A 26,180-nucleotide genomic window follows, 5' to 3' on the forward strand; every position below is an offset into this window, starting at 1 on the left:
TTATAATATAATAAATATTTTTTATTTTAAATTTAACAAATACTAATGTATCAATATACACTTATATGTGAATTTATTAAATCTATATAAAAAATTTAATCAATAAGCATGTTAATGAATATTAATATACCAATATTAACAAGTAATTATTTTATTATACTCATTAATATGTTATAGTGTAATGAATCTTTATTTTATAAATGAAGAAATAAAGATGAATATAATGAGAGAGGTCACCTTAAGCTTAAACAAACTTTTGAGTAGTTTTTATAAGTTCACCTAAGATTTTGAAAACTTCATAAAAATTCAAAATAAAAAATAAAAACATAGATTCCAAACATTAATGTTAGTGTAATTTATTTTTAAAAATATTTTTTTATTTTATAATAGAAAAAAATCCAAAAATTTCATGGTGTTTATTATTGGAGTCTAATTTTTTTCTAATTTATTTTACATAAAAAATTTTAAATATTTTAAATTTATTAAATTTCATCATTTTAAATTAAATATTAATTTTTTATTTTTTAATAAATAGACATCAATTTTTTAAGCACTATAAAAATCATTTTTTTAGTATTATCTGATTTTTTTTTCTATTGTACTCTTTCTATTATAAAAAGCTGTTGTTGCTAAGACATAATTTAAGATTCTGCTCATAAATTTATTGTGCTAATAAATTTATTTTCTATTGGACATAAAATTAACAAGATTTTCTAGCCATTATTTACCACACATAAACCGTGGTGACCCACAAGGTTTTATGTGCAAACAAGTTTCTTCATAAACCGTGGTGACTCTCCACGGTTTATGCACGCCATCTCTCCTTAGTAAACCGTGGTGACCTACCATGGTTTACACTCTATAACTTTTGGCCATAATCCGCTGGGACCTGCCACGGTTTATGCACATTTTGAAACCGTGGTGGGTTGCCACGGATTACATAGAAATGGCTTTTTGCACATGCAGGTAACAAGAACCAGTTTTGCACATTTGGGTAAATATTTTCTCTATTCTATTTATTTAAGTAAATTGCCCTAAAATTAAATTATTTTAGTATATAATATTAATTTTATTTTATTTCTTTGGAAAATAAAGATTTTGTTTTATTTCTGAAAATTTTCCATATGTAACAATCTAAATTAATTTGAGAGAAGAAAACAATGCCGGTGGTTTAATTTGGAGGTCTGGGTCGAATGGGGGTCGTGGATCAGTTGAAATTGTAGCAGATTATTTAATATCAGTTCATGAAGATGGATGCCAAAAACAAAACAGAAACAAAAAATAAAAATTGTAAACAGCGGCGGAAGACGAGCAACGAACGACGATGACAGAAGATGAGTGAACATCGCGGGTGGAGGAACAAAACGACGAAGGAGAGGACTCTTCTGGTGGTCTATGTGTTCTTGCCTATACACCTAGGGGCAAAATAGTCTTTTCGATTTTAGATTACAGTCTCACTTTCTGGCCAGTGGGTTTTGCAGTTGCAGTGAACGAGCAAGACGAAGAAGCTTCGCATTCCATCGTTTCGTTCCAAACTGACGAAATTTTCAAATAGTGAATAATGAGAATCAAGACACGTGGCGGACGTAGAAGGCTTTCGTGCTCTGCAGATCCTCCTTCTCCGATCACCAAGCAGGTTACCTCTCCCTTCAACTTCAACTTTTAATTTCCGAACCCGATTTCTCTGTATTATATGCTCATTTGTTCTAACGATTGCTGATAGTTTGTCTGTTTTGCAATTCGCAAAATTTTGTTGTCTTGTTAAATGGCATACGCCAATTTTCTTATTGTTGTTATACTTGTTTTTGAGAAGAGAGGAAAGGGAAGGGAAGGGTTTATGAAGTAAAAGTTGTCCCATTACTCATGAATCCCTAGTTATGATGGTAATGTATTTAATTGTTAAGCATTTTGAACAGGATGAATACGTTGCAGCCGAGTTGGAGATATCACATGGGGGTGGGGGTGATGATGCAAAAGATGCTCCAATGGTCGATTGCATTAATCAGCATTACAATGAAAATCACCTTGATGTTCTCAATCATGAACAGGACAAAAACTGTGCAACCGAATTTGAGACATCACATGGGGGTGGTGATGATGATAACGTGAAAGATGTTCCAACAGTTGAATGCATTGATCAACATTACAATAAAAATCCCCTTGATATTCTCGATCATGAGGATATTGATTTTCTGGACAAGAGTATCTGCTTATGCTGCAATAAACGTGGGGGAGTGTTAGTATGTAGTGGAAGTGGTTGCCCTGTGGGGCTCCACCCCAAGTGTATCAAGTCCGAACCTAAGTTTGATGATTTGGGTAAGTTCTACTGCCCTTATTGCTGGTACAGTCGGAATGTCAATATGAATCCAGAGTTGAAGGAAAGGATCTTCTCAGCGAAGAATGCTTTGTTAGACTTGTCGGATAAAGATGTGGTTATGAATGACAGATTGGTGAAGACCAAATCGGCTGATAAGAGGAAAGAACCTGATGATGGAGGTGGGATCCCATTAGGCAGTGATGGTAGGCAGGGAACAGATGAAGTTGGTGCTCAGCTCTTGCAGCCAAAGGTTGGCCTGCCAATAAAATTGCAAAAAGACGCTAGTGTTCAATGTGATATAGCACTTGAAGATCAAGCTTATTCTGATGGTGATTTCAGATCCTGTGGTGAAGAAGTTATGCCAGTAGATATTAATCTGGTTGAGGGTTCTTTGGACCAGGACAAATTTGGTAGACCTGGAAAAGTCGAAACAGATGAGACAAAATCTTTGGAACTGAAAGAAAGCTTTAAAACAGGTGACTCAAGACTAAATAAGGAGGATGTACATGAAAGAATTATTAATGGCAGAGAGGAAGGAGGACATTTGGATGCTTTGCATTTGGGAAAGCATATTGAAGGACATTCGAAGGATATAGCATTTGCCCAAGGGACGCAGGAAAGTTCTGTAAAATCTGGAGATAAGGGCAGGAAGACTGGCAAAGAAAAGATGCCCCTTAAAGAAAACGAGGAATCTGCAATAGGTAGTTCTGTGAATGAAACTAATAATTCAGATTCTGATGCCATCTCAGGGAGAAGCTGCTGTAGCAAAAGGAAGATCCAAAAGACAGCATATCCTCAGTATGTTTACAAGAAACCATTATTACAGGGGAATAACTTCAAAGAGGAAAAGGGCAGTGACATAAATGAGGAAGTTACCAGCTCCAGATTCCGAAGACGATCACAGAGTTCGCAAAAGCAAGAGTGAGTCATTCATTTCTCTGTGTGTGACTAAATGCTTGCTTCATTATTCATTTAAAGTTACCTTCTCAAGAGCATTACCTGTGTGCACTGTTAACTATTTTTTTGGCAAACTTTTGCTCCCTCTTAGTTATGTAGCAGACTTAAATGTGTAGTCTTTCTTGCAGAATGAGAAAAATTCCATTAGCAAGGCGAAACATGTTAATTTGGACGGCTGAAGAAGAAAAAATTCTGCAGGTATAAGTTTTTTTTTTTTTTTTTTTTTTCAAGTCATTGTTTCTATAACCGACTGAGTTATTGTTGCTATGCTCTAACCCTGCCACGGGGTTCAAACCAGTGTCAGTTATGTGCACATGCGCGCACACACACCCACCCTGCACCATTTGAATGTTTGGTGGGTGTTTTTCAGAAGTAAAGATGAAGTTCTTACACAACTATAGGTGTTGTATGTGTTAGTATAATGTATGTACATATTTCTGGTGGTTAGGACTTGGGACTAAACATGAGGTTCATTTCAATTAGATGTTTATCTTTTTATTTGTTTTTGGGTTACATTTAAGATTTAGGACTGATACTACTTTAGAGTGGTTTGCTTAGGCTGATTGTCAATTAACAGAAATTAGGGTGATGTAGGGCCAATAAAATGATTGGAAATGATCAAACAATGATTGGAGGAAATGATCAAGGAAATGATTGGAACAGCTTGCCTTACTGAAAGTACAGAGAATTATTTAATAAGAGTGACAAGATAGGTTGTTGAATAAGGGTAATATCTATAATTGGTAAAAAGAATAAAAAGTGAAATTTTTGAAAGTGGACAATTACTTGATGTGTAATTCTTATATACATCACGAAGGAAGAATGATTCTTCTTTCACATTAATTATCACAACAAAATAGTTGAAGAAAGAGAACATGTAATAATAAATAAAAGATAAATGAGTAGTTGTCAAACAATGTGGAGTATAAATTTTGTACTCCATGGAGGATAATTGAAACTCTCTTGGGGAGTACAATATATGACAAGGCACTATTGCACTGTTAGTCCTTAACTCTTTATAGCTGACCGCCTGACCCCTCCTAGTGAGAAAATTGCAATCAATGCTGTTATAGTTTAGCCAGAACACTAATGCAACTTTTAACTTCGTCTTTTATTTCTGATGGTGTGTGCATGAGGGTGTTCTGTCCATCAATTAACTATGTTGAAGGCAAGGAAGGAGAAAGGAGAGAACGAAGACTGAAACTGACTGGCGGGGCTTTGAAGGGTAGTCGTATGCGATATTAGAACTGATTCAAAGATATGGTGTTATAGGGACTCCTAAATAACCAAAGGCCAACACAAGGCCTCAATTTCTATTACTCACTGTGGAGAGACTGTTTCCAATTTTTATTCTGTTATGCTCTAGGTCACAATGCAACAACCATCCTCAGATGCAAGGTTTACTCTTCCAAATCATAATTGAATTAATATAAGAAAGAATAAAATCTAAAGAAATATAGATGTGGTTTGTAAGAAATAATTTAAGATGCTCTATGATGTTTCCATGATACGAGTAGGATAATAAAGATATATCTATGATATGCTTTATTTGGTATATCGGATTGCTTAGAACTTTTGACAAGTTCCTGTCGACTAATACTGTTGGTTTGGGAGAAGGACGGAAGCCAAATCTTTGACAAGTTCCTGTTGACTAATACTGTTGGTTTGGGGAGAAGGAATGAAGCCAAATCTTTGTGGCAGTGTAAAATCCACCGTCATGTGCATTTGGCCAAGAACAGATATTCAAATATGCTAGTCTTGCAGGATCGGATTTGACATTTGGCTTCTAAATGATGCAAATAGAATGATTTTATAGACGCGATAACAGAAAAAAAATCCAAATTTTGGAGAACTCAACAATATAAGAGATATCTTTTGATATACTGTTGATATTTAATATTTTTGACACTCCATTACTCAAACAAGTTTCATATCTGTAATCTTCAATTGATAGCATTAATTATGATTCTAACATTGCAGGAAGGAGTGTTAAGGTTCTCAAAGGAAAATCAGAGAATCCCTTGGAATAGAATTCTAGAATTTGGTCATCATGTTTTTGATAAGACCCGTTCACCTATTGACCTTAAAGACAAGTGGAGAAATATCAAGAAAGGTAAAATGACTAATCATAAATTTTGGTTAAATCTATTTATTGCTCCTTGCTTCCTTGTACTTTCATTGGCATGTCAAAATGGTCACTATAAGTTAAAAGGGTGCCAAATGCATGAGACTCCTACCTTGTGAGGTCTACAAAAGTATATTTAAAGCACCCATGCCCTTGCGAGTGAAGTGTCTACTTCTAACTGAATCCTTATAATTTTATACATTACACCCTTTGGGTGCGGCCCTTCCCTGGACCTTGTGATAGTGCAGGATGCTTGTACACTCGGCTGTTTTTTTTTTTCTAATTCCCTGTTCACGTACAAGTGTTGACTGTTAGTATGTTGTGAGGAAATATATGAGAATTAAGATAAACTCTATGGACTCATTCAATTGCATAGTAGGTTCAAATATGTTTATTGAAGATATGATGCTATTAATTTGCCTTTGCAGAACATTAAAATGTTCGTGTAAAATGGTTTATGATATGGTAGTCTCTGTGGTTAAGTTGATTTAGTGCTTAATCATTGTTATCCTCATTCTTCTAAATAAAATAAGTTGAGTTTCAGCACAAGATAGGTGAGTTGTGCAATGTCTATGTTTCAAGCCCAAAGGATTCTAAGGGTGAAGGTGTGCAATAAGATATAAAGTTTTGAGAAATAGTTTGTGACAACGTATTTATAGTTTACAAACTTTTGTTTAGTAAAAAATTGTAAGATTTAGAAAAAAGGTAAAATTTGAGGATTTAATTACAATTTTTTAAATTATTAGATTAATTTAACCTACTTTTTCATGATGATTTATGTTTGGCAGATTTATGGTCAATTATTTTGGTAGTTCGTATTCTATCTTTATGCTCTTGAAACTTCTGCTTTTGGGGCAAATAAAATAATAATGATAAAAAAAAGAATTTTGGCAAATTATTTTCACCTGTCTTTATTAGGTGCTATTCCTCCTCTCACTGTTCTCACTGCTAAGATCTCATGCTGCATAGTTAAGCAATGACATTTCTCTGGAACAATCTTGGGTTCTTGAGGAGCACTCAGCATGAATTGAAACTTTGGACCACCTGTTGATGGTTCTGCACTTCCGTATCTTTATTAGGAATGGGAAACAGGCCAGCCCATCTTGTCCCGTGCCTCCAATAAGCACGGCGGGCCAGCCTGCCCCACCAAAATAGGCACTCTAAAAATTATAATCCGCCCCTTTTCTTGGTGGGCTGGCCCGTCATTTTAAAAAAAAAAAAAACTGTAATGGCATTGTCCTGCTTGTGCTTATGCACTCATTTTGTTCATTTTGGAGGTGGGGGGAATACTGACAATTTCACAAGGATCTCTTTGCCTCTAACTTGCTAGGAAAGATCTATGTTTATGAGTTAATGACATTTTTGTTCAGCTAATGCTCTTATCAAATTGTTTCATCTTAGCTCTAATCCATGTAGAGCGATATCACTGCCTTGCTACTTTCTTGAGCATTAATTTTCTAGTTGCATTTATCTTCTATTTGTCCTCTATACTTCGGTTTTGATGTATTGATGGCAGATTTCCATTTCATATTCTTAAAGAATCACTCACTACTGGGGTGTTGAAATTTGGCAATATAGCTAGACATAAAAACACCATATATTTGCTATTTTATTATTCTGTTGTCTTTGTCCTGTTACAACGCCAGAAAGAGGTAGAAGATTTATTCCATGATGTACTGAGATAATTCAATAGGATCTTTGCATAATTACGTCAATAACTTCTATGACATCTTTACCATTATAGATTATCTTGGTGCAAACTTTGTTGTGCATTTAAGATTATTTTCAACTATGCATGTAGAATGGACAGGTTGAGTTGTCTTTATGTGACCTCAAGGTCACGGGTTCAAGCTGTAGAAACAGCCACTGATGTAATTATCAGTTAGGTTGCATACATTACACCTTTTAGGTGCGATCCTTTTCTGGACCCTGTGTTTAACACGAGATGCTGTGCACCAGGCTGCCTTTTTATGTAGAAGGGACAAGTTGGTGCATACACATTTTTCAACTATGCAAATGTGCATGTAATTAACAAAATAATAGCGATATATGACTAGGACATGGATAACCAAAGAACTGCTTTTAGATTTCTCTGTTAAATAATAAATGATGTTTTAATATATGCAGGACAAAATAAGAAACAGATGAATGGATAGCCTTCGCAAAGCAACTGTGTAGCTGTGGAAAAACTGGGGTTTTTTTTTTTATTATTATCAAATGATGGTTTTTTTTGTTTGTTCCCATTTCGCCAGAAGTTGAAACATGTATAGAACTATATTGAGGTCTGTGTATAATTGTAGGCGCTTCAATAGGCAATAGTTATACTTTAATCAGGTAGTTTCAGATATTTTCAGATATACCAGGTATATGTCGGTCTACTCTGTTCTATCATTATGTCTTGTTATTCATATCCTAATAGTGCTTAGCAATAAGATATTACTTCCCCCATTTAATACTAACTAGAAAGAGAGCTGCTGGTTGAGTAGCATGTACCATGTAGATCAAGCATAGAAAATATGAGTTGTTTTGAAATATACAAAAATGTAAGATGAAAATTTTGTGGAGCAAATTTTATCCCTAAATTTTTATCTTTTAATTAATTTAGTTAAGTTTAAAATTGATCAATTTGGTTCAGAGTTTTTAACTGAGCTAAGTTGATTGTACTGTCACCAATTCAATTAAGTATTTATTTAGGTGTTATTAAGTTCATAAAAAAATTATTTTTAAATGAAAAAAAATTTTAGTATGTTTAACAAATTTTCAATAATAAAAGTAAAAAAAAAATTTAAGTTATAATTTATAATTTTAAAAAAAAAATTTTAAATAAAATATTTTTTATATTGTTGTACTAAAACATAAAATTATTTTTACTTTTTAAAAAATTAAAAAAAAATTTTGAAAAAAGTTTTTTTTTTTTAGTTCACCCAAACAAGTCCTAGTATTGATGTCATTGTTATTCTAATGTTTAACATATGATAAACAGTTTCATTAGGGAACCAACTAAGGGGTAAAGTTAATTTTAACCAACTAGTTGAAAAAACATGTCTGTTACAAAACAAAAAAAAATAATCCTTCACTTTCTTAATATTTCTCATTTCAAAATAAAAAATAAAAAATAAAAAAAAATGGACTTATTTGGCTTATACTTTAGTTGCCTCTCTAGACTTTTTCTATTTTCACCCTCTGGTTCTCTTTTATAGTTAGTGTATATATATATATAGAGTACACTTCTAGTTGAATAATTAAGGGAATACAATGGAAAGAAATATTACTCATATACTAAGAATTCAAAATCTTTTTTGCTGTTCAAAGTCTTTGTTTTCTGTTTCCTCTGCATAATTCATTGCAAAATTAACTTTTCACGTGGCATTAAGAGCTTAAATCTTGAATCCATGACGCTTATTGTTCCTGCTTCTGCAACCAACAACAAATATACACTCAATCCCATTACAAATAAATTGGATGACACCAATTTTGTGACATGAAAACAACAAGCTCTCTTCAAAATTAAGGGCCAGAATTTGGAAGATCACATTGTTGAAAGAAAAGAACCTGCAAAGCATGCCTCTGATGCTGAAAAAGCTATTGGTACCATCTCAAGTATGTACATTGAATGGATGCAAAATGATTCTAATCTTTGTTCTTGGTTTCCTGCATCTGTTGATGGTTCGTTCAAGAACCAAATTGTACATTGCAAATCTGCTATTTAAATTTGGCACAAACTTCATCAAATATTTGCTAAATCCACCAAATCAAAGATCAAGTAATTAAGAACTCAGTTCAAGAATGTCAAGAAAAACTCTCTCACCATCAACCAGTATCTTGCTACCATAAAAAAACTTATTGACTCTCTCACTGCTCTTGGGTATGATGTCCTGAATGAAACACATATAGAAGCCATATGTGATGGTCTTCTTGAAGATTATTCACGATGCATTACACTTATTCAAACCAAACCTGAACTCTTTACTATTGGAGAGGTTGAAACTCTTCTTATTTCTCATCAAGAAACGCTGGAAAAATTCAAACAACTTTCCATTGGATTAGCACAAGCTCAGTTAGCTCAATCAAATCTTTCCAATCCAAGATTTGCTGGAAGAACCTCTGGAGGACGAAGAGGTGCTCGTGGTGGAAGATTTGCACGCGGTGGAAGAAATTCATGGCAAACAACAAATCGTCTTTGCTGCCAAGTGTGTAATTGTCCAGGCTATTCCACTTTACACTGCTTCTATCGATTTGATCAAGCATACAATGGATACTCTTCAAATTCAACCGATGCTGGTTCATTTAATCCACCACCTCCTCCTTCTTCCTCCTTTCACCAGCCACAGTGCTACCTCACTTCCACCTCTTCCATTGCTGACACTGCATGGTACCCCGACACCGGTGCAAGCCACCACCTCACACATAATTCTGCCAACCTTGTATCTTCAGCTGAATATACTGGGCCTGATCAATTATATATAGCAAATGGATCTGGTATCTCTATCAAACACACTGGTTCTTCTTCTTTGCTTAATCCTCATAATAATCATCTTTTTGCTCTTAAAAATGTTTTACACATTTCTGAAATTGCAAAGAATCTTATCAGTGTATCAAAGTTTTGTTTAGATAACAATGTTTTCTTTGAATTTCACCCCTTCTATTGTTTTGTTAAATCTTAGGTCAACAAGCAAACACTTTTTCAAGGAATTCTTAGACATGGACTATATTCCTTTGATTTGTGTGCGCCAACAGCATTATATGATCATAATTTTCTTTTTTAGCTTCTTGTAATCTCAATCTTGCTTTGTGGCATAGAAGGTTTGGACATCCTTCTAACTCTATTGTAAAAAGTGTCCTCAAACAATGTAATATTCCTATTAAATATTAATCAAAATTCAGCTACTGATTCCTTTGTTTGTGATCATTGTTGCATGGCGAAAATGCAGGCTCTCCTCTTTCCCCTTTCTCAAACTGAATACACTTCTCCTTTTCAATTTGTGTTTATTGACATTTGGGTCCTGCTCCATCAGTTTCTAGATCCGGATTTCGTTATTATGTGAGCTTTGTTGATGCTTTTACACGCTATACTTGCATATATTTGATGCAGTCCAAGTCTCAAGTTTTCTCTATTTTTCAGCAGTATAAAGTATTGATGGAAAGGCAAACTGGCCACTCTCTCAAAGCCATTCAAATTGATAATGGCAAAGAATTCCTTTCTAGCACATTTAGGATATTTTTGCAAGACCAGGGTATTGTTCATCGCCTCTCTTGTCCTTACACGCATCAACAACAAAGAGTTGTTGAACGCAAACATAGACATGTGACTGAGATAGGTTTAACTCTCTTAACTACTGCTCAATTGCCTCTTCTCTATTGAGAAGATGCTTTTCTTACAGCTGCTTTCCTCATAAATCGGCAACCAAAGTCTTAGATTTAAGATTTTAAATCACCTTTTGAGAAGCTTCACAACATTAAACCCAACTATGACATGCTCAAGGTTTTTGGTTATGCATGCTACCCCAACACTAGACCTTTCAACCATCATAAAATAGATTTTAGATCTCAACAATGCATCTTCATTGGCTATGCTCCTCAATCCAAAAGCTTCAAATGTCTTACTCGTGAAGGAAAAATTCTAATTGTAAAAAATGTTATCTTTGATGAAAAACTATTTCCATCTTCAATTTTCTTTTCATCTAATTCTTTTGCTACATCTGATTTTTCTTCTTTGTCTCATACAATTACCTCTGTGCCTCCTATACCTCTTGTTCCCGATTCTAATTCCTTACCTATCACGGCAGACTCCACTTCTTCTATTTCTAATTCTACTCTTAAGACTAATACACTTAACACATATGATGTTCTTCATCCTGCTTCCACTTCTCCATCCACTTCTAATATCAATGTATTGAATTCACCCTAACTACCTATCTTCAATTCTATTCCCTCTACTTCCTCGGATCAGCATGCTACTCATGATTCTATACCTATATCTGGTCTTGAAATTCAGTTACCCTAGGCCCCCATTTTTACTTCTTCACCTACCCCTAAATCATCTAATACATATAGTATGGTTACCAAATCGAAATCTGGTGTTCTTAAACCAAAAGCTTTAGCTGCTGTCTCTAACATTAATCTCACTCAATATCCTTCCAAGACTCTTTCTCAGGCTTTATCCTCTGCTCATTGGCACCAAGCCCTGATTGAGGAATATATGATGCTTTGATCAAGAATCATACATGGCATCTCATTGACCCTCCTTCCAATTCTATTATTATTGAATGTAAATGGTTCTGATAAAAGTATTAAAAAATATAAAGCCCACTTGGTGGCCAAAGGGTGTCATCAAGTTGAAGGGATCGATTTTAACCAAATTTATAACCCTGTGATTCATCCTTCTACAATTCGGATTGTTTTCTCCTTTGCTGTTACATATGGTTGGCCGCTTTGCCAATTTGATTTTAACAACGCCTTCTTGAATGGTGATTTAACCGAGGATGTTTTCAAGTTACAACTTCCTGGCTTTGTGTCCAGCAACCCTTCAATCCTTCATTAGTGTGCAAGCTTGATAAAGCCATTTATGGCCTCAAGCTAGCTCCAAGAGCTTGGTTTGCTAAACTCAGTTCTGCTCTCTTCACTTATGGTTTTTCTAATACCAAAGCTGGTACCTCTTTATTTGTTCGACATACTAAATTCTACTACTTATTTACATGCTTATGTGGATGATATTGTTATAACTGGTAATCACAAGACTGAAATTGATGCTCTAATCACTGACTTGAACTCTAAATTTTCTCTTAAAGGCTTAGGTGGTTTAAATTATTTCCTTGGTTTAGAATTTAATATGCTTGGCACTGGTGAACTTCACATTTCACAATCAAAATATATTCTTGATCGGTTAAGAGGTACAGGCCTTTCTAGTTTCAAGTCTGTCCCCACCCCTGTGCTATCCTCTCTCAAGTTGATTTCTGATGGGTCTGAACCATATAAAAATCCAATTCTCTATAGGTCTCTTGTTGGAGGGTTTGCAATATGCAACCTTAACTCATCCAGAGATCTCCTTCTCTGTGAATTGCATTAGTCAATTCTTGAGAAATCCCAAGCAACATCCACTAGACAGCCTTGAAAAGGATCTTCCGTTATCTTTCAAATGCGTATCATCATGGATTATGTTTTCAAAAGTCTACTGATCTTCGTGTTTTTGTCTTTGGGGATGCAGATTGGGCGACTGACATTGAAGATTGCAGGTTCAAAATTAGAGAGTTTTGAGAATTTTAGATTAGACATTTTGGTTTTTAACCAATTTTTTTTTACTCTCAAATTTTGAAAATTTAAAGTGGATTGAAGATTATTTAAACACAATTTGGTCTGATTTGTATTAAGTTTTATAAGAAATTTACTCATATGAAAATATTTTTATATTTGGATTATATTTATAATTGGGTGAAAATTCACATGTAATTATTTTTATGTGAAGTAAATAGTTGAGAATACTTAGATGATTTAACATGTTGAAGACAACTGCATCTGAATTTTTACCTTATAAAATATATTTTATTTTGTTAATAAGGTATTTTTTAACCAATTTAGTTCATTAGTTCGTTTAAATAAGTGTTAGAGATTCGAATCCTACCTTATACATGCAACAATCTATTAGTCAATAGAGAACTCTTAAATAAAATTCAGATTCGCAACGGATTAATTTTTTGCCCGTAGCTATACCATAAAAAACTAGAAGATAAAATATTTTTATATTTTTTAAAAATAAATTGATTATACAACAATAGACATCACTTAAAAATGTCTATTTAGTATTTACAGATGGAAAATGATTGGATATTTTTATTGGATTTGGCTCCTCTGAAGTTGTTCATTTACTTTAGAGAAAAAAGTAACGCAATCTAAACCCTTAATAATATAAATGGTTCTGATTCTCTTAGATAAATAAATACATTAAATGTAGACTGTTTAATAGGATTCGTTGAAAATACTGCAGCAACTTCCAAGACCGCGTGATTTCTTCTTTCTATTTATCTTCTCTCTCTTTTATTTAGTTTTTTCTTTTTTTTTTCAACAAAAAAAATAATTTCATTCTATCATTTAGTTACTATATTTTCTTTAACCATTCACACATTTAAATTTAAAATATAACATTAGACATGAAACAAACATCATAAACACATAAAAATACATAAAAATATAAATAAATTAATTTAATGTATATCAATATCAATTTATTAGAGATCTATTAAACCAACATCATATCATTAGTTACTCTAAACATTCTTTAATTTGTTCTCAGTTACATTCTTATTTCAAGTATAAACAAAAAAAATTGAGTACATTTATCTAAAAAAGATTGAGTACATTTATATGAGTATTTTTTTATATTAAAATAAAAAATAAAAAAAACATTTCTTGATCCATTTTAAATTAATTTATTTTATACTTTTTATCAGATTTTTCAAAAAATTGTTCAAGATTTAAAAAAGATGAAAAATTATTAGTGATTACTATTAATCTCTTTCATGACAAAACTTTAAATGTAAGTTACAGAAGACAAAAATAAAAAAGAAAAAAAATAACCAAAACAACAACAATATCATAGAAGAACATGATAATAAAACATAAAAAGAAAATTAAATGTTGTGAAATAATAGAATCGAAAATATTTTTTTGTTGAAGAAAAAGAAAAAAAAACTAAATAAAAGAGAGAGAAGATAAATAAAAAGAAGAAATTACGCAGTCTTGGAAGCTGCTGCAGTTGTCGCACGATTTTCAACGAATTCTATTAAAGAGTCTACATTTAATGTATTTATTTATCTAAGAGAATTAGAACCATTTATATTATTAAAGGTTTAGATTACGATATTTTTTTTTCTAAAGTAAATGAACAACTTCAGAGGAGCCAAATTCATTTTTATTATAATATCAATGCCCGCACTTGTTTTCTTTTGAAACTTTAAACTTTAAAGACAAACTATTTCTCTTTGTTTGATTTTGATCAGATTTTTATTATTTAGATGCACTGTATATGTGCATTCTAAGTTTATTTTTGATGTAAATAATATAAAATATTTTATATCATCATTCAGTTAAATTTAAAAATTAATTTTAATATAAAATAATTTTATATTTATATATAATTATTTAATATTAAGTAAAAAAACTATTTTTTATATTTTATTTTTTATATCATCCATGACTGATTGTAACGTTTTACACACACTCATTTTCACTCACCAAGTGACCTACGCTCATCGGTCACTGTCCCCCGTTACTCACCACTCCTCATCACTCTCATATCTCGGAACCGCTCATTCATTCGTCGGAACGATTCGCTCACTCGTTGTCTGTCAGAACAACTCGCTCTCTCTTCTCATTGACGAAGAACGAAGAAGAACGACAAGCTGGCGATGGCGAACTGCCTGGAGAACTGAGATGGCAGTGATAGCGAGCTGAGACAGTAGCACCAAACAAAGATGGTGTGTATGGATTTTCTGGTTCTGTGAATTTTTTGGGGTTTTGGGGGTTTACTAATTTTTTGAGTTTCTGCTTCTTGCTTCATTAGGGTTTGCTTTCTGATTTTGTATCTTGCTTTGTTAAGGTTCGTTGATTTTGCATTTTGCTTCATTGTGATTTTGTTAAAACATTCTAAATTATTGTTTGCCTGTAGTTTAACTGCAGTGGTCCTAAAAGAATCTACGATCTATAATAATGGCTTCATATTTGATTAAGTTCCTTGTGAACATTATGATTTCCTGTGCATCCTAGTTTCATTATGGAGAGGGGTGAAAGTCTATTTATAAAACCATGCTGATCATACAAAACTGTTTGAGCTTCGTGATAATGTGTTATTACACATTAGGAATATTAGGTCTCTTGATCAAGTATTATAATAAATAAAACAAATTGGTTTTTGTAAAACATTAAATATCACAAGGTATTTGATTTACTTGTAGATGAACAAACTATTCTTATATTCTTTAAAATCAAAGTCTCGTGAGATATTTTTGCTTGAAATTTTGAAAGTTACATTTATTTTATGATATAATTATTTTTTAGTTTATAATTTGATATCGTTATGTAATATTTTCTCTTGTATTGCCACCCTATTTTGTGCAAATTTGTAATACCTCATACCTCTACCCATGTAGCTTAGTTTAGGGAGGATATCAGACATTTATGTCAAATATTGAACCCTGTTCACTCTAAAGAATATCCTTTTCCATGATCTCTCTCCGTAACTCTCTTAAAATATTATATTGGGCCTATTCACTCTGAAGATTGTCTCCCCTACAATCCCTCACTTTTAATATATTTGATGTTTTATCCTTGATTCCTTGTTTCCACTGATAGTTGGTGTCTCCAAAAATTGGATAATGTATTAATGGTATTGCTTGTGATCAACCATAGAAATGGACTTAATTAGGCTCTTACAGCTTTGTACAAAATGTTGTTGTATGGAAGTAGCTTTGATGTTGTATTATGTACTTAGTGTATCATATTATGCATTGGTTATAAATCTGTATAAATTTGCAATACTGATGCACATAACTAAACTATTAAAGAAACTATAAAATCATATAATTATAAGTCACCAGCACCTGATCCAGTGAAGATGGCTCTTGGTAATATGATTTTCAAATTTTATTCTCATCAAACTGAAAACTTGTATTCATCTTTTAAACTGTACTATTAGATTCTTAATTAATGTTTTTCGGATATATTTTTGTTAAAATTTTAATATCGATAAAATTATAGTTATTAATTATAACATGGTTAATAAACAATATATAAATTATATGTTCAATCTTCTTTTTGCATTTTCCTTTTTGAAGGTTTGAAGTTTCAACCGAGTTTAAAGGACTAGCTTGGTTCTACTTCAAAAAGTTACACTCTTATCTAGTAATAACTGAACATCCACAAATGTTGGTCTTTCAAGCAAGATCTATACGACATGTAGAAGCCGTTCGACATACGTGTGGATCTAGATGGTCATTTACACTTTATTCTCATTACTCAGATACACCTCACAATAAGTCCAAGCTTGCTCCTTTACAGGTTGAATTTCCAATTTATTATTACTATTACTACTAATAATCTCTACTGGCTTAATCCATAAAAAATTAGAGATGATTGTGATATATTTTCTGTTTCTATGCACTGTGTTGGGCTTTGTCCATTTTGGTCTTGTAGGAAAGAAAAATGATAGACAGGGTCAAGATATTTGCAAAAGGCGGAGATGGTGGGCATGGTTGCTCCAGCTTTCGCCGTAGCCGACATGATCGCTTGGGCAGACCTGATGGTGCATTCCCTTTTCTCTTTATGAAGTCTTAATGTGTATCTTGGTGATTTCTTTCAAAATACAATGATATTTCCAATGATAGTTTCTATATATGCTTTTTAAGAAAACCATAAACACTACACAGAAGTTGTCATCTATTTATTCAATTGACTGCTCTGTAGTAAAACTTATGTTATCCATGATACTATCAAATTTTTTGGTAGGAAATCTGGATAGAGTACAATGGAACAGATAACAATGATACTTTGATGTCTGTGTTCAATTAAGGTGGCAATGGTGGCAGAGGCGGAGATGTGATTCTGGAATGCTCTCCTAGAGTTTGGGACTTTAGTGGTTTACAACGTCACCTTGTATGCACTTATTCTTCTAAGATATTTCTCCGTAATGATGAAATTTCTTGTATGAAAAGTTAATGGCAGTATTGGTCTCCCTGTAGATAGCTGAGAAAGGAGGACAAGGAACATCGAAGAATAAGATAGGAACAAGGGGTGCAGATAAGGTAATTGGTCTTATCTGTAAAATCTGTTCTTTATGCATGTAACATGTTTCAGAAATTCGTTTCCTTTGTTTGACCATCTGTGTGCAATACACAACTCTGATTCCATTCCAAAATCATGTTCTTTTAGTAGGTTGTCCATGTCCCAGTTGGTACTGTACTGCATCTTGTTAGCGGTGATAGTCCTGCTATGGTCAAAATTCAACCCTCTGCAGATGTTGATCCTTGGGAAATTCCTGGTGCACTTGTTGGTGATCTTTCTGACCCTAGCAATGGTGATTTAGTATCCACTGTTTCTGGTGCAGAAAGAGTCAAAGAAATACATGGTACTGGCTGCAGCTTATCAGAAGCTGCTGAAACAAATGCTCAGAAATCTGTAAAATCAAGACAAGTTGCACCAACAGATGAATTTCCTCAGCTTTCAACTGCTAGCGGAACTTCCAAATCTGATGCAGAGGATATAGGAGAAAAACGAGACATGCTATACAATGTTGCTGAGGTAACAGAAGAAGGTCAACAAATTGTCATTGCTCGTGGAGGAGAGGGTGGTCTGGGCAATGCATCTACTTTCAAAGACTCAAGGAAGACTTCAACTGCAATGACAGGGTCATGTCAAGACATATCTAATGCCGAGGATCATGACGGCGATCACTCCTCTCTGAGAGCCGGCTTGCCTGGTTCCGATACTGTTCTTGTATTAGAGCTCAAGAGCATTGCTGATGTTAGCTTTGTAGGAATGCCAAATGCTGGGAAAAGCACTCTGCTTGGAGCCATATCAAGGGCTAAGCCTAGTGTTGGTTCCTATGCTTTCACCACTCTTAGGCCTAATTTGGGAAACCTGAACTTTGATGATTTATCAATAACTGTGGCTGATATTCCTGGTCTCATAAAGGGCGCACACCAAAACCGTGGACTCGGACATGCGTTTCTACGCCACATAGAACGTACAAAGGTTCTGGCATATGTGCTGGACTTGGCTGCTGCTTTAAATGGAAAGAAGGGAATTCCGCCATGGGAACAGCTGAGAGACCTGATTCTTGAGCTTGAGTACCATCAGGAAGGTTTATCAAGAAGACCATCGTTGATTGTGGCAAATAAGATTGATGAGGAAGGTGCAGACCAAGTATACGATGAGTTAAAGAGAAGGGTCCATGATGTTCCTATATTTCCGGTGTGTGCTGTTTTGGAGGAAGGGATACCAGAGCTTAAAGCTGGCCTCAAAATGCTTGTCAATGGTGAAATGTCATGTGGTCTTTGCTTAGATCAAATTTTGCTTGCTTAGATTGATACTCAACTCAAAGTCTAGGGTTTAGGGTGTAAACCAAGATAAACTCTTAAAAAGCAATAATCATTATAACCATTTGATATGTCCACTTTTTTTAATGAAATATTTGATGCTTTCCTCTAATGCAAGTAATAGTAATAATAATAAAACAAAAATTAGACACCGTAGTTCCTCAAGAATCTAACAAGTCAACAATAGAGAATAAATATTAGACACCGTAGTTTAAGGCAGTTTATTTTAATCTAACAAGTCAACAACAGAAAACACGTGATTAAAAATTTAAGGCAGTTTAATCTTACATTCAGCGGATCCACCTAGTATATTAAGAATATTGTGCTGGTTGATTGACTTCTAAAGACTAAAGTTGTTTCTTATACATTGAAAATAAAGTCTCTTTTTGTATGTAAAATTTTAGAAAAGTTTTAAGAATATTTCTGTTTTTAATTTGTTTTAGTTTTATGCTTAATATTTTAAATGTTTTAATTACATCTTTGGAGGTTGATGTAAAATTGCTTATGTGACGATTCTAACTCTAAGATGCCATGTTTGCTGAAATCTATTTCAAAAAATTAGTTAATTAATTTAAAATAATATTCAATATTTAATTTGAGTTGAGATCACTTTTTTGCAACGTGTGTAAGGTTAGATCCGCCTCTCAAAAAAGTTAAAAGTATAAATTTTTTTATAGTGTTACTTTTTAATTTGAGTTGAGATCACTTTTTGCAATATTTAATTTTTTTTATAATTTTTTTGCAATATTTAAAAAATTATTATTACCGCTCCTATTTTTTATAACGTTAATCAATGCATAATTTTTTATTATATATTTGTATAAATTTATAAAAGAAGAATGACATTTGTCAATGACAATATATATTGGGACACTCTACTATACAGATTAAAATTGTATAAAAAGAGAATATAAATTTTTTTTATAATTCTTTTTAATTATTTTATTGTTTAAAATATGAGTTCTATCTTTTTCAATCTCTTACATCTTTACTATATAATTCACCTATATATTTCTAAATACAACAATAATAACAACAAGAATAACAAAGTCTTATCTCACTACAATATATATTTCTAAATATTTATTGCAAACATTAATGACAATAAAGTTTTACAATCTCTCTTTAATTCTCGCAGAAGCAGTTTTTTGCCTACTTCTCAACAAATGGGTGATAATTTCTGCTTCTAAATCTTCTTAGAAACACAAATTTACTTATTTTTTAAAGTACGTACTTTTTTATGAGAAAGGCTAATGCGTTTAAAAAAAGTAAGTTTTTTTTATTCTAAAAGGACAAACACATGAGTATAATAATTTTAAAAACGATATTACACACCCAAAATAGTAGAATTAAAATTTTATACAGAAGTGTTAACGAAATTATACTATAAAAAGTACTGAGCCCTACTTATTTTTCTAAACGTTAATGATGTTTCCAGCAAAAAAGAGATGATAAAAGTTCTAATTATCTAACCTTTTTCTATAATTTTTTTCAACAAAACTTTTAATAAAAATAAAGCACTTTTGGGATAAATACGAATTTTAGATGTCATCCGTACAAGAAAATTCTGTTCTGATTCTGATTCTGAATTTGACTTTTGCCAAAAGAAAATGTCTAAGTTTCTCACCTCCGCGATTTAGAGGTATTTGGCAGAACACAAATGCTGGTAGCTGGGTATTGCGATTTTGATGCAAGTAATTAATGCCAAGGAGCAAAGACAAAGGTGATTACGCAAGCTAGGACTCATTCAATAAGCTTACCTTCTTTTGTTTTGGGTCCGAAATAGACTTTAATTTTGATGCATGGTATAACTATTACATTATTTTTTTAGATAATTATTCACGCAGTGAATGAAAATAATAATTATTTTTTTATATTGTATATGTATAAACTATTTTACACTAAAAATACAGATTTTTTATTTAAATAAATAAAATAAAAATAATAATTACCGAAATAAATAATTTTAAAAATATTTACCATTTTGTATTCTCTAATCATATCTCGTTTACACTGTGAACAAATGTAAACGAGATGACAATTTATGTATCTCATTTATAATGTAAATAAGATATGACATGTCAGCCGAACCATATCTATCTCGTTTACACTGTAAACAAGATAGACGTATATCGTTTATAGTATAAACGAGATATATAGAAGACAATCCCAACAGCTATAAAATGATGTGTAACCTATGGTATTCTTCACAAACTTTTTCTATCCTTTTTGTGTCTCATATTTCTCACAAACATAAGACATTAATGGCCAGTAATAGTTCATACATAGTTGTGCTTGTTTATCCCAATTGTCGTATGAGAAATGGCGACAACGGGGTGACATTTGAGTGTGAGGATCCGATATTGTTTCGCACTCAGCGTGTGGGGACGTTGTCAGATTTGAAGAGTTTGATATTGAGCAAGTTCGGTGGTACACAAGCGAGGAAAATTGGAAGGGTGGCGTATAGGTTGCTGGCACCCATGGGTAACAGAGTCTTCCGGTTTCGACTATTCCGACTTCTAGGGGACGAGCATGTGCGACTGATGTTCGACAACCATGGGAGGATCATGGTGGAGCAGGTAATGGAGCTTTCAGCAGAGGTGGGACACAGTGGTGGTGGGAGTTCTGTACACTCGACCTATGTACAGGACGACCGACCCCTCGCACCACCGCCCATTCATGTCGCCATTCCAGTAGATGAGGCAGAGGAGGGCGAAGAGGAGTCAGACGAGGATTACGTGGCGGACAGTGCGGACAACGACTTGTCTGAAAGTGGGGATGGGGATGAGTGTGTTCCGGAGACACCTGTTCAGACTGTGGCGCGCCATGTCCTGCCTCGACCTCACCCAATTTCGGCGCTTTCGGCAGTTCCATCTCAGGATCACAGTCTGGATCTGGACGCCATGCATGAGAGGACTCCGTTTCTTGACACGGGTGAAGAGGATTACAACCTAGACAGCGGTGTAGAGTTTCGGGTCGGCCACAAGTTTAGAAGCTGAGAGGCAGTGCTTCAGGGTGTGAAAATTACAGTATTCGGAGGAGTGCGGAGTACCGGGTGATCGAATCGGACCCGTTAAAGTACCATGTGCAGTGCCATCAAGCTGAGAATAGGTGTCAATGGAGCCTCCGTGTGGCCCTTCGGCAGAACCGCGGATACTGGTAAGCTTAAATTTACTTGCGCTTTTCAGTACTTCTCTACGATATATTAAGTAGGTGTACGATATGGCTAAAGCAATATTATTTTGTTGTGTTCAGGGAGGTTCGGAGGGTGGGTGGAGTGCACAGTTGTCTAGCACCCACCATGTCTCAAGACCATCATCAGTTAGACAGCAGTCTGATCTGCAGGGTCATCTTGTCGTTGATTCAGTCCAACCCCTCTGTAAGCATTCCGATTTTGCAAGGTGCGGTCCAAGCAAGCTATCACTTCAAACCATCCTACAAAAAGGTGTGGATGGCCAAGCAGAAGGCAATTGCACCTATATACGGGGATTGGGAAGAGTCGTACAATAAGGTTCCAAAGCTGCTTCAGGCACTGCAGAGTTGTTTTCCTGGTACCATTTGTGACCTACGCGTCAAACCGTTCTATAATGGATACCTCATGGTACGCGACTGCAGCATGTTCGACAAGGTATTTTGGGCTTTCCCGTCATGTGTCGAGGCCTTCAAATATTGCAAGCTGTTTGTCTCTGTAGACGGTACGCATCTGTATGGCAGATACGGTGGTGTGTTGCTTATTGCGGTGGCGCAAGATGGGAATAGCAACATCCTGCCTATTGCTTTTGCCATTGTAGAGTCCGAGAGCACCGAGTCATAGTCGTTCTTCCTAACTAATCTAAGACGCCACATCACCGTACAAGACGGCCTGCTGGTTATCTCCAACAGATCTTAGGCCATCAAGGCCGCGCTTAGCTCCGATGATAGTGGTTGGCATCCTCCAAGAGCCTTCCATGCTTACTGCATCAGGCACATGATTGCGAATTTAATGACTCGGTTCAAGTCAGCCGAGGGGAAGAGATACCTCATTAATGCTGCTTATAGTCCAAGCAAGGCCGGGTACGAGTGGTACATGGATACCTTGAGAGGAGTCTCCCCGTCGATGGTGGACTGGGCTAGTCGTTTTAGGAAGGAGATTTGGCTACAACATTGTGACAGTGGGCGTCGGTTTGGTCACATGACGACAAATTTGTCCAAGTGCATCAACGCAGTATTGAAGGGGACCCGATACTTGTTGATTTCTGCCATTGGTCGCATCACGTACAAAAGATTGCAGAAGTTGTTCGTGACGAAGGGCAGAGAGGCGCAGTCACAGCTGGCTGCTGGATGCCGATTCTCACAGAGACTCTTGGCCGCCATTGAAAAGAACAGAGAAGGAATATCGAAGATGCGTGTCACTCATTGTGACAGGCGGGCCTCTGTGTTTGTTATAGAAGAGCTAGAGCCGTTCGAGGGATGGGGGGGAGGTTCCTTTTGTGTTCGACTATCGGAGGGTGAGAACGTCTCTCGGCTGGCTGGCAGTGGGCTGGACGTCGGGGGGCAACTCTACCAGCCTGGGGTCCTCCAAAACCTCCTTCCCCAATAGATGCCACACAAGGCAAGCCCCACGCCACCAATTGTAGTACTCTCTGGTAGGCCTGGTGTCAAACGTATGGTGCACGGTGATCCTGCGACCGGGGTCGAGCCTCTGGGTCCAATCGTCATACCACTGCTGGAGTCGCTCTGGCCACCAGACATCCTCACCACGGCCAGTGGTGGTCAGATACCTATTGTTCAACACAGTAAGTAAATAAACTAGTATCACTATCAGAATAACAAACAACTACAGTCGTATAACTTTCAAGAAATTATCCACCATTCATACCTGTCAAGATTCACTGGAGTGCCTAGCACCTGCTGCTCCCCATTGAACTTTCGTTTCACCCGATCAACGTGGTGAAACCGGACAATGTTAAAGCAGACCAGCGGGACGGTTGACAACCAGGTACCCCACTCCTCCTCCTCACGGAACCAGTGCGGGTACAGAGATCATAGACTCTCCATGCAAACTGAATAAAAAATATGTCCGACATCAGTAACCATACACTATCTATCTAACTGTCAAAAGTATACCGTAATACAACACAGCAAGTATTTAAAATCACAATATATTTTATTTCATGACTAACCTCATCAAACCGTAACCAGTCGATCGAAACCATCCAATGCAGGACCCTAGCCTGATGCTGATCCCTACTCTGCTGCTGCAATCCAACCAACCTAACAGTAACGGAGATATATATGATTCGTTAAGTAACAAACCATATGAATTGACAACAACATTTAATGCAAATACAAAAATAATATTTGGTTACCTCGCAGCTAGCGGATACTAGTAGATTCCTTTATTTGGTAGACACCACTGAGGAAATCTCTAATAAATCTAGCTCATCAAAATCGGAGTGCAACCGGCGATGTCCGTGACGCCTCACTCTGCCGCCAAACAGAGTGACTGGTATGTCCAGGCCAGCACAGCCGAGCCCCAAGATAACGCCCTATACTCTGCGAAGTCCCGGAGAAGCGGTAGCCAACGTATGTGCACCAGGTTGTTGGACTTGTCTGTCAACAGATACCCTCCGATCAGTAACATAATATAGCATCGGGCATACTGTCGGAGGGTCTCCGGGTCGTCGGTCGGGGGCATCTGGCAGACACGATCATGCAACCACACCAGCTTCAACGTGAAGGACTCCTTCCTCTGCGCAGCCTGCTATGCCGCCACCGGAGGCCTGGCACCAAGCAGCTGCTCCACCATGGCCCACGTCTCCATGCCGTACTACCTACCGAAGTCACGAAGGCACCCCCAACGAGGTTCCCGTGTGCGCGTAGGCCTAGGTGGTATGCCACGTCCTGCAGGGTGATAGTGACCTCACCCCACGGGAGATGAAACGTGTGCGTCTCCGGACGTCATCGCTCAACGAGTGCCGAAATCAGGGAATTGTCAAAAGTGAAGTCCCTGAGGGGCACCGTGTCGCCGAATCCGGCCTCAGCCAAAACGGGACGATGGCATCCGATGGAGGAAGGGTATGGCTGACTCGCCGAGGCAGTAGAAGGCGAGGCCCCTGCGGAATAAAAAAAATATTTTAATTTATAAAGAGATAATCATAAATTTTTGTACTCTACTTAAGAACATAGAGCTACTTCTACTTAAGAACATACTTTCATGTCTCTAGTCTACACATGTCTTTAAATTACATATGTCAGTAAGCAAATCTTAATTAAGTCATAACAATCTTACACAAGCAAATACAATTCTAAATTTATCCTACAGACTAATTCCTAAAGCATTTTACTCAGTGCTTGTCACTACGGGACTACCTTAACAATGTCCACATACTTAGATTAACCGAACAAAACGTAACTAACCTCGAAGTCGGCCGCCCCGGCGTAATGCGACGTCTCGTTCAGTCTATTGATGTCCCCGTCATTCCCCGCCTAGTATGCCATCACCGTATCAGTCTCAAATATGGTAAAAAAAAAGAGTAAAAAGAGGGGAGAAAGAGGTTGACTAAGTCAAAATGGGACCCAGAGACACGCTGTAAACAACTTATACTTATAGGTGCAGTACAACCTTATCTCGTTTATAGTGTAAACGAGATAGACATGGTTCGGCTGACGTGTCATATCTCATTCACAGTGTAAACGAGATACGACTAGAGAATGTAAAACGGTAAATATTTTTAAAATTATTTATTTCGATAATTATTACTTTTATTTTATTTATTTAAATAAAAAATCTCTAAAAATACATCAATATTTAAAATTTTTTTTAGAAATGTATTAAAAAATTGTATTAGATTAATTTTTTATCTCCATAGAATAATGTTAACAGAAAGTCAAAAACCTAATCAACTAAACCTGAAGCAACAAAGATCTCATAAAAGAGATTCGCACCTAAACATCAAATTAGTTCCTCTAAAATTTCAGACATTACTTCCTAGAAAAATGAAAAGATTTAATTCTACGATTTTTAAAACATGATAAATTGGGTTTTTTATATATAAAAAAAATCTTAATAAACAAATTAAATTGTCTAAAAATTTAAGTAATAAATGACTAATTCATTTTTTATATCGAGCATTTTAAAATTACAAAGGCTTGTTTATTACATTCCTTATAAGGACTAATTTATATGAAAAAAATTGATAGTTATCACTTTGGATATTTAATTCTAATATAAATATTTTTTCATATCTAATAATTTTTAGTTATTAATTTTATTTGAAAATAGCTGTACGTAAGTTTTGACCTTTAATTTTATCCTTTTGTCAATTTTTTGTTGGTTAAATATTAGTCGAAATTTATTTTCGCTTTTATCATTTTCCATCCCCAAACAAATCCAATGCCAAAAACAAATCCAATGCCATTGCCACCCCAAACACAACTCCAATGCCATAAACAAATCCCCATCTAAAAATTGATGAACATGTTTCTGTCCACACTCCTCTTGTTCTCCCCCACCATTATTCCCGACACCGATCTTGCATCCACCCTCCTAACCCTATGCAGGATTGTTGGTGGCCACGCCCTCTTGAACCACACACAGCATAATCCCACTGCTCCCTCCGAACAATGCACTTATAATGGCAATAGTGGTGGCCAACTTATCTTCTCCTTTTCTAAATTTATATTTCTTTCATTTTATAAATTTAGGATTTTTTTC

At 35.2% G+C, this 26,180-nt stretch overlaps 3 protein-coding genes across 3 annotated transcripts; all 3 read left to right on the forward strand.

Moving 5' to 3' along the window:
• The first annotated feature begins 1,086 nt into the window (after positions 1-1,086).
• Positions 1,087-7,941, forward strand: LOC107605217 (uncharacterized). The gene is made up of 5 exons (XM_016307006.3): positions 1,087-1,636; positions 1,917-3,238; positions 3,403-3,472; positions 5,255-5,387; positions 7,527-7,941. The coding sequence occupies exons 1-5, from the start codon at positions 1,562-1,564 to the stop codon at positions 7,553-7,555; spliced, it is 1,629 nt and encodes a 542-aa protein (XP_016162492.1). The 5' UTR covers positions 1,087-1,561; the 3' UTR covers positions 7,556-7,941.
• Positions 7,942-14,585: 6,644 nt separating this feature from the next.
• Positions 14,586-18,555, forward strand: LOC107605216 (putative GTP-binding protein OBGM, mitochondrial). Its single transcript, XM_088491903.1, has 6 exons — positions 14,586-14,869; positions 16,226-16,448; positions 16,584-16,692; positions 16,960-17,042; positions 17,129-17,191; positions 17,322-18,555. The coding sequence occupies exons 2-6, from the start codon at positions 16,314-16,316 to the stop codon at positions 18,468-18,470; spliced, it is 1,539 nt and encodes a 512-aa protein (XP_088348029.1). The 5' UTR covers positions 14,586-14,869; positions 16,226-16,313; the 3' UTR covers positions 18,471-18,555.
• A 2,193-nt stretch (positions 18,556-20,748) lies between these two features.
• LOC107647551 (uncharacterized) lies at positions 20,749-22,298 on the forward strand. The gene is made up of 3 exons (XM_088491122.1): positions 20,749-21,459; positions 21,576-21,643; positions 21,740-22,298. The coding sequence occupies exons 1-3, from the start codon at positions 20,749-20,751 to the stop codon at positions 22,296-22,298; spliced, it is 1,338 nt and encodes a 445-aa protein (XP_088347248.1).
• The last annotated feature ends 3,882 nt before the right edge of the window (positions 22,299-26,180 follow it).

The sequence above is a fragment of the Arachis ipaensis genome, chromosome B6 (assembly GCF_059453495.1).
Source record: "Arachis ipaensis isolate K30076 ecotype BB chromosome B6, ASM5945349v1, whole genome shotgun sequence".
NCBI lineage: Eukaryota > Viridiplantae > Streptophyta > Magnoliopsida > Fabales > Fabaceae > Arachis > Arachis ipaensis.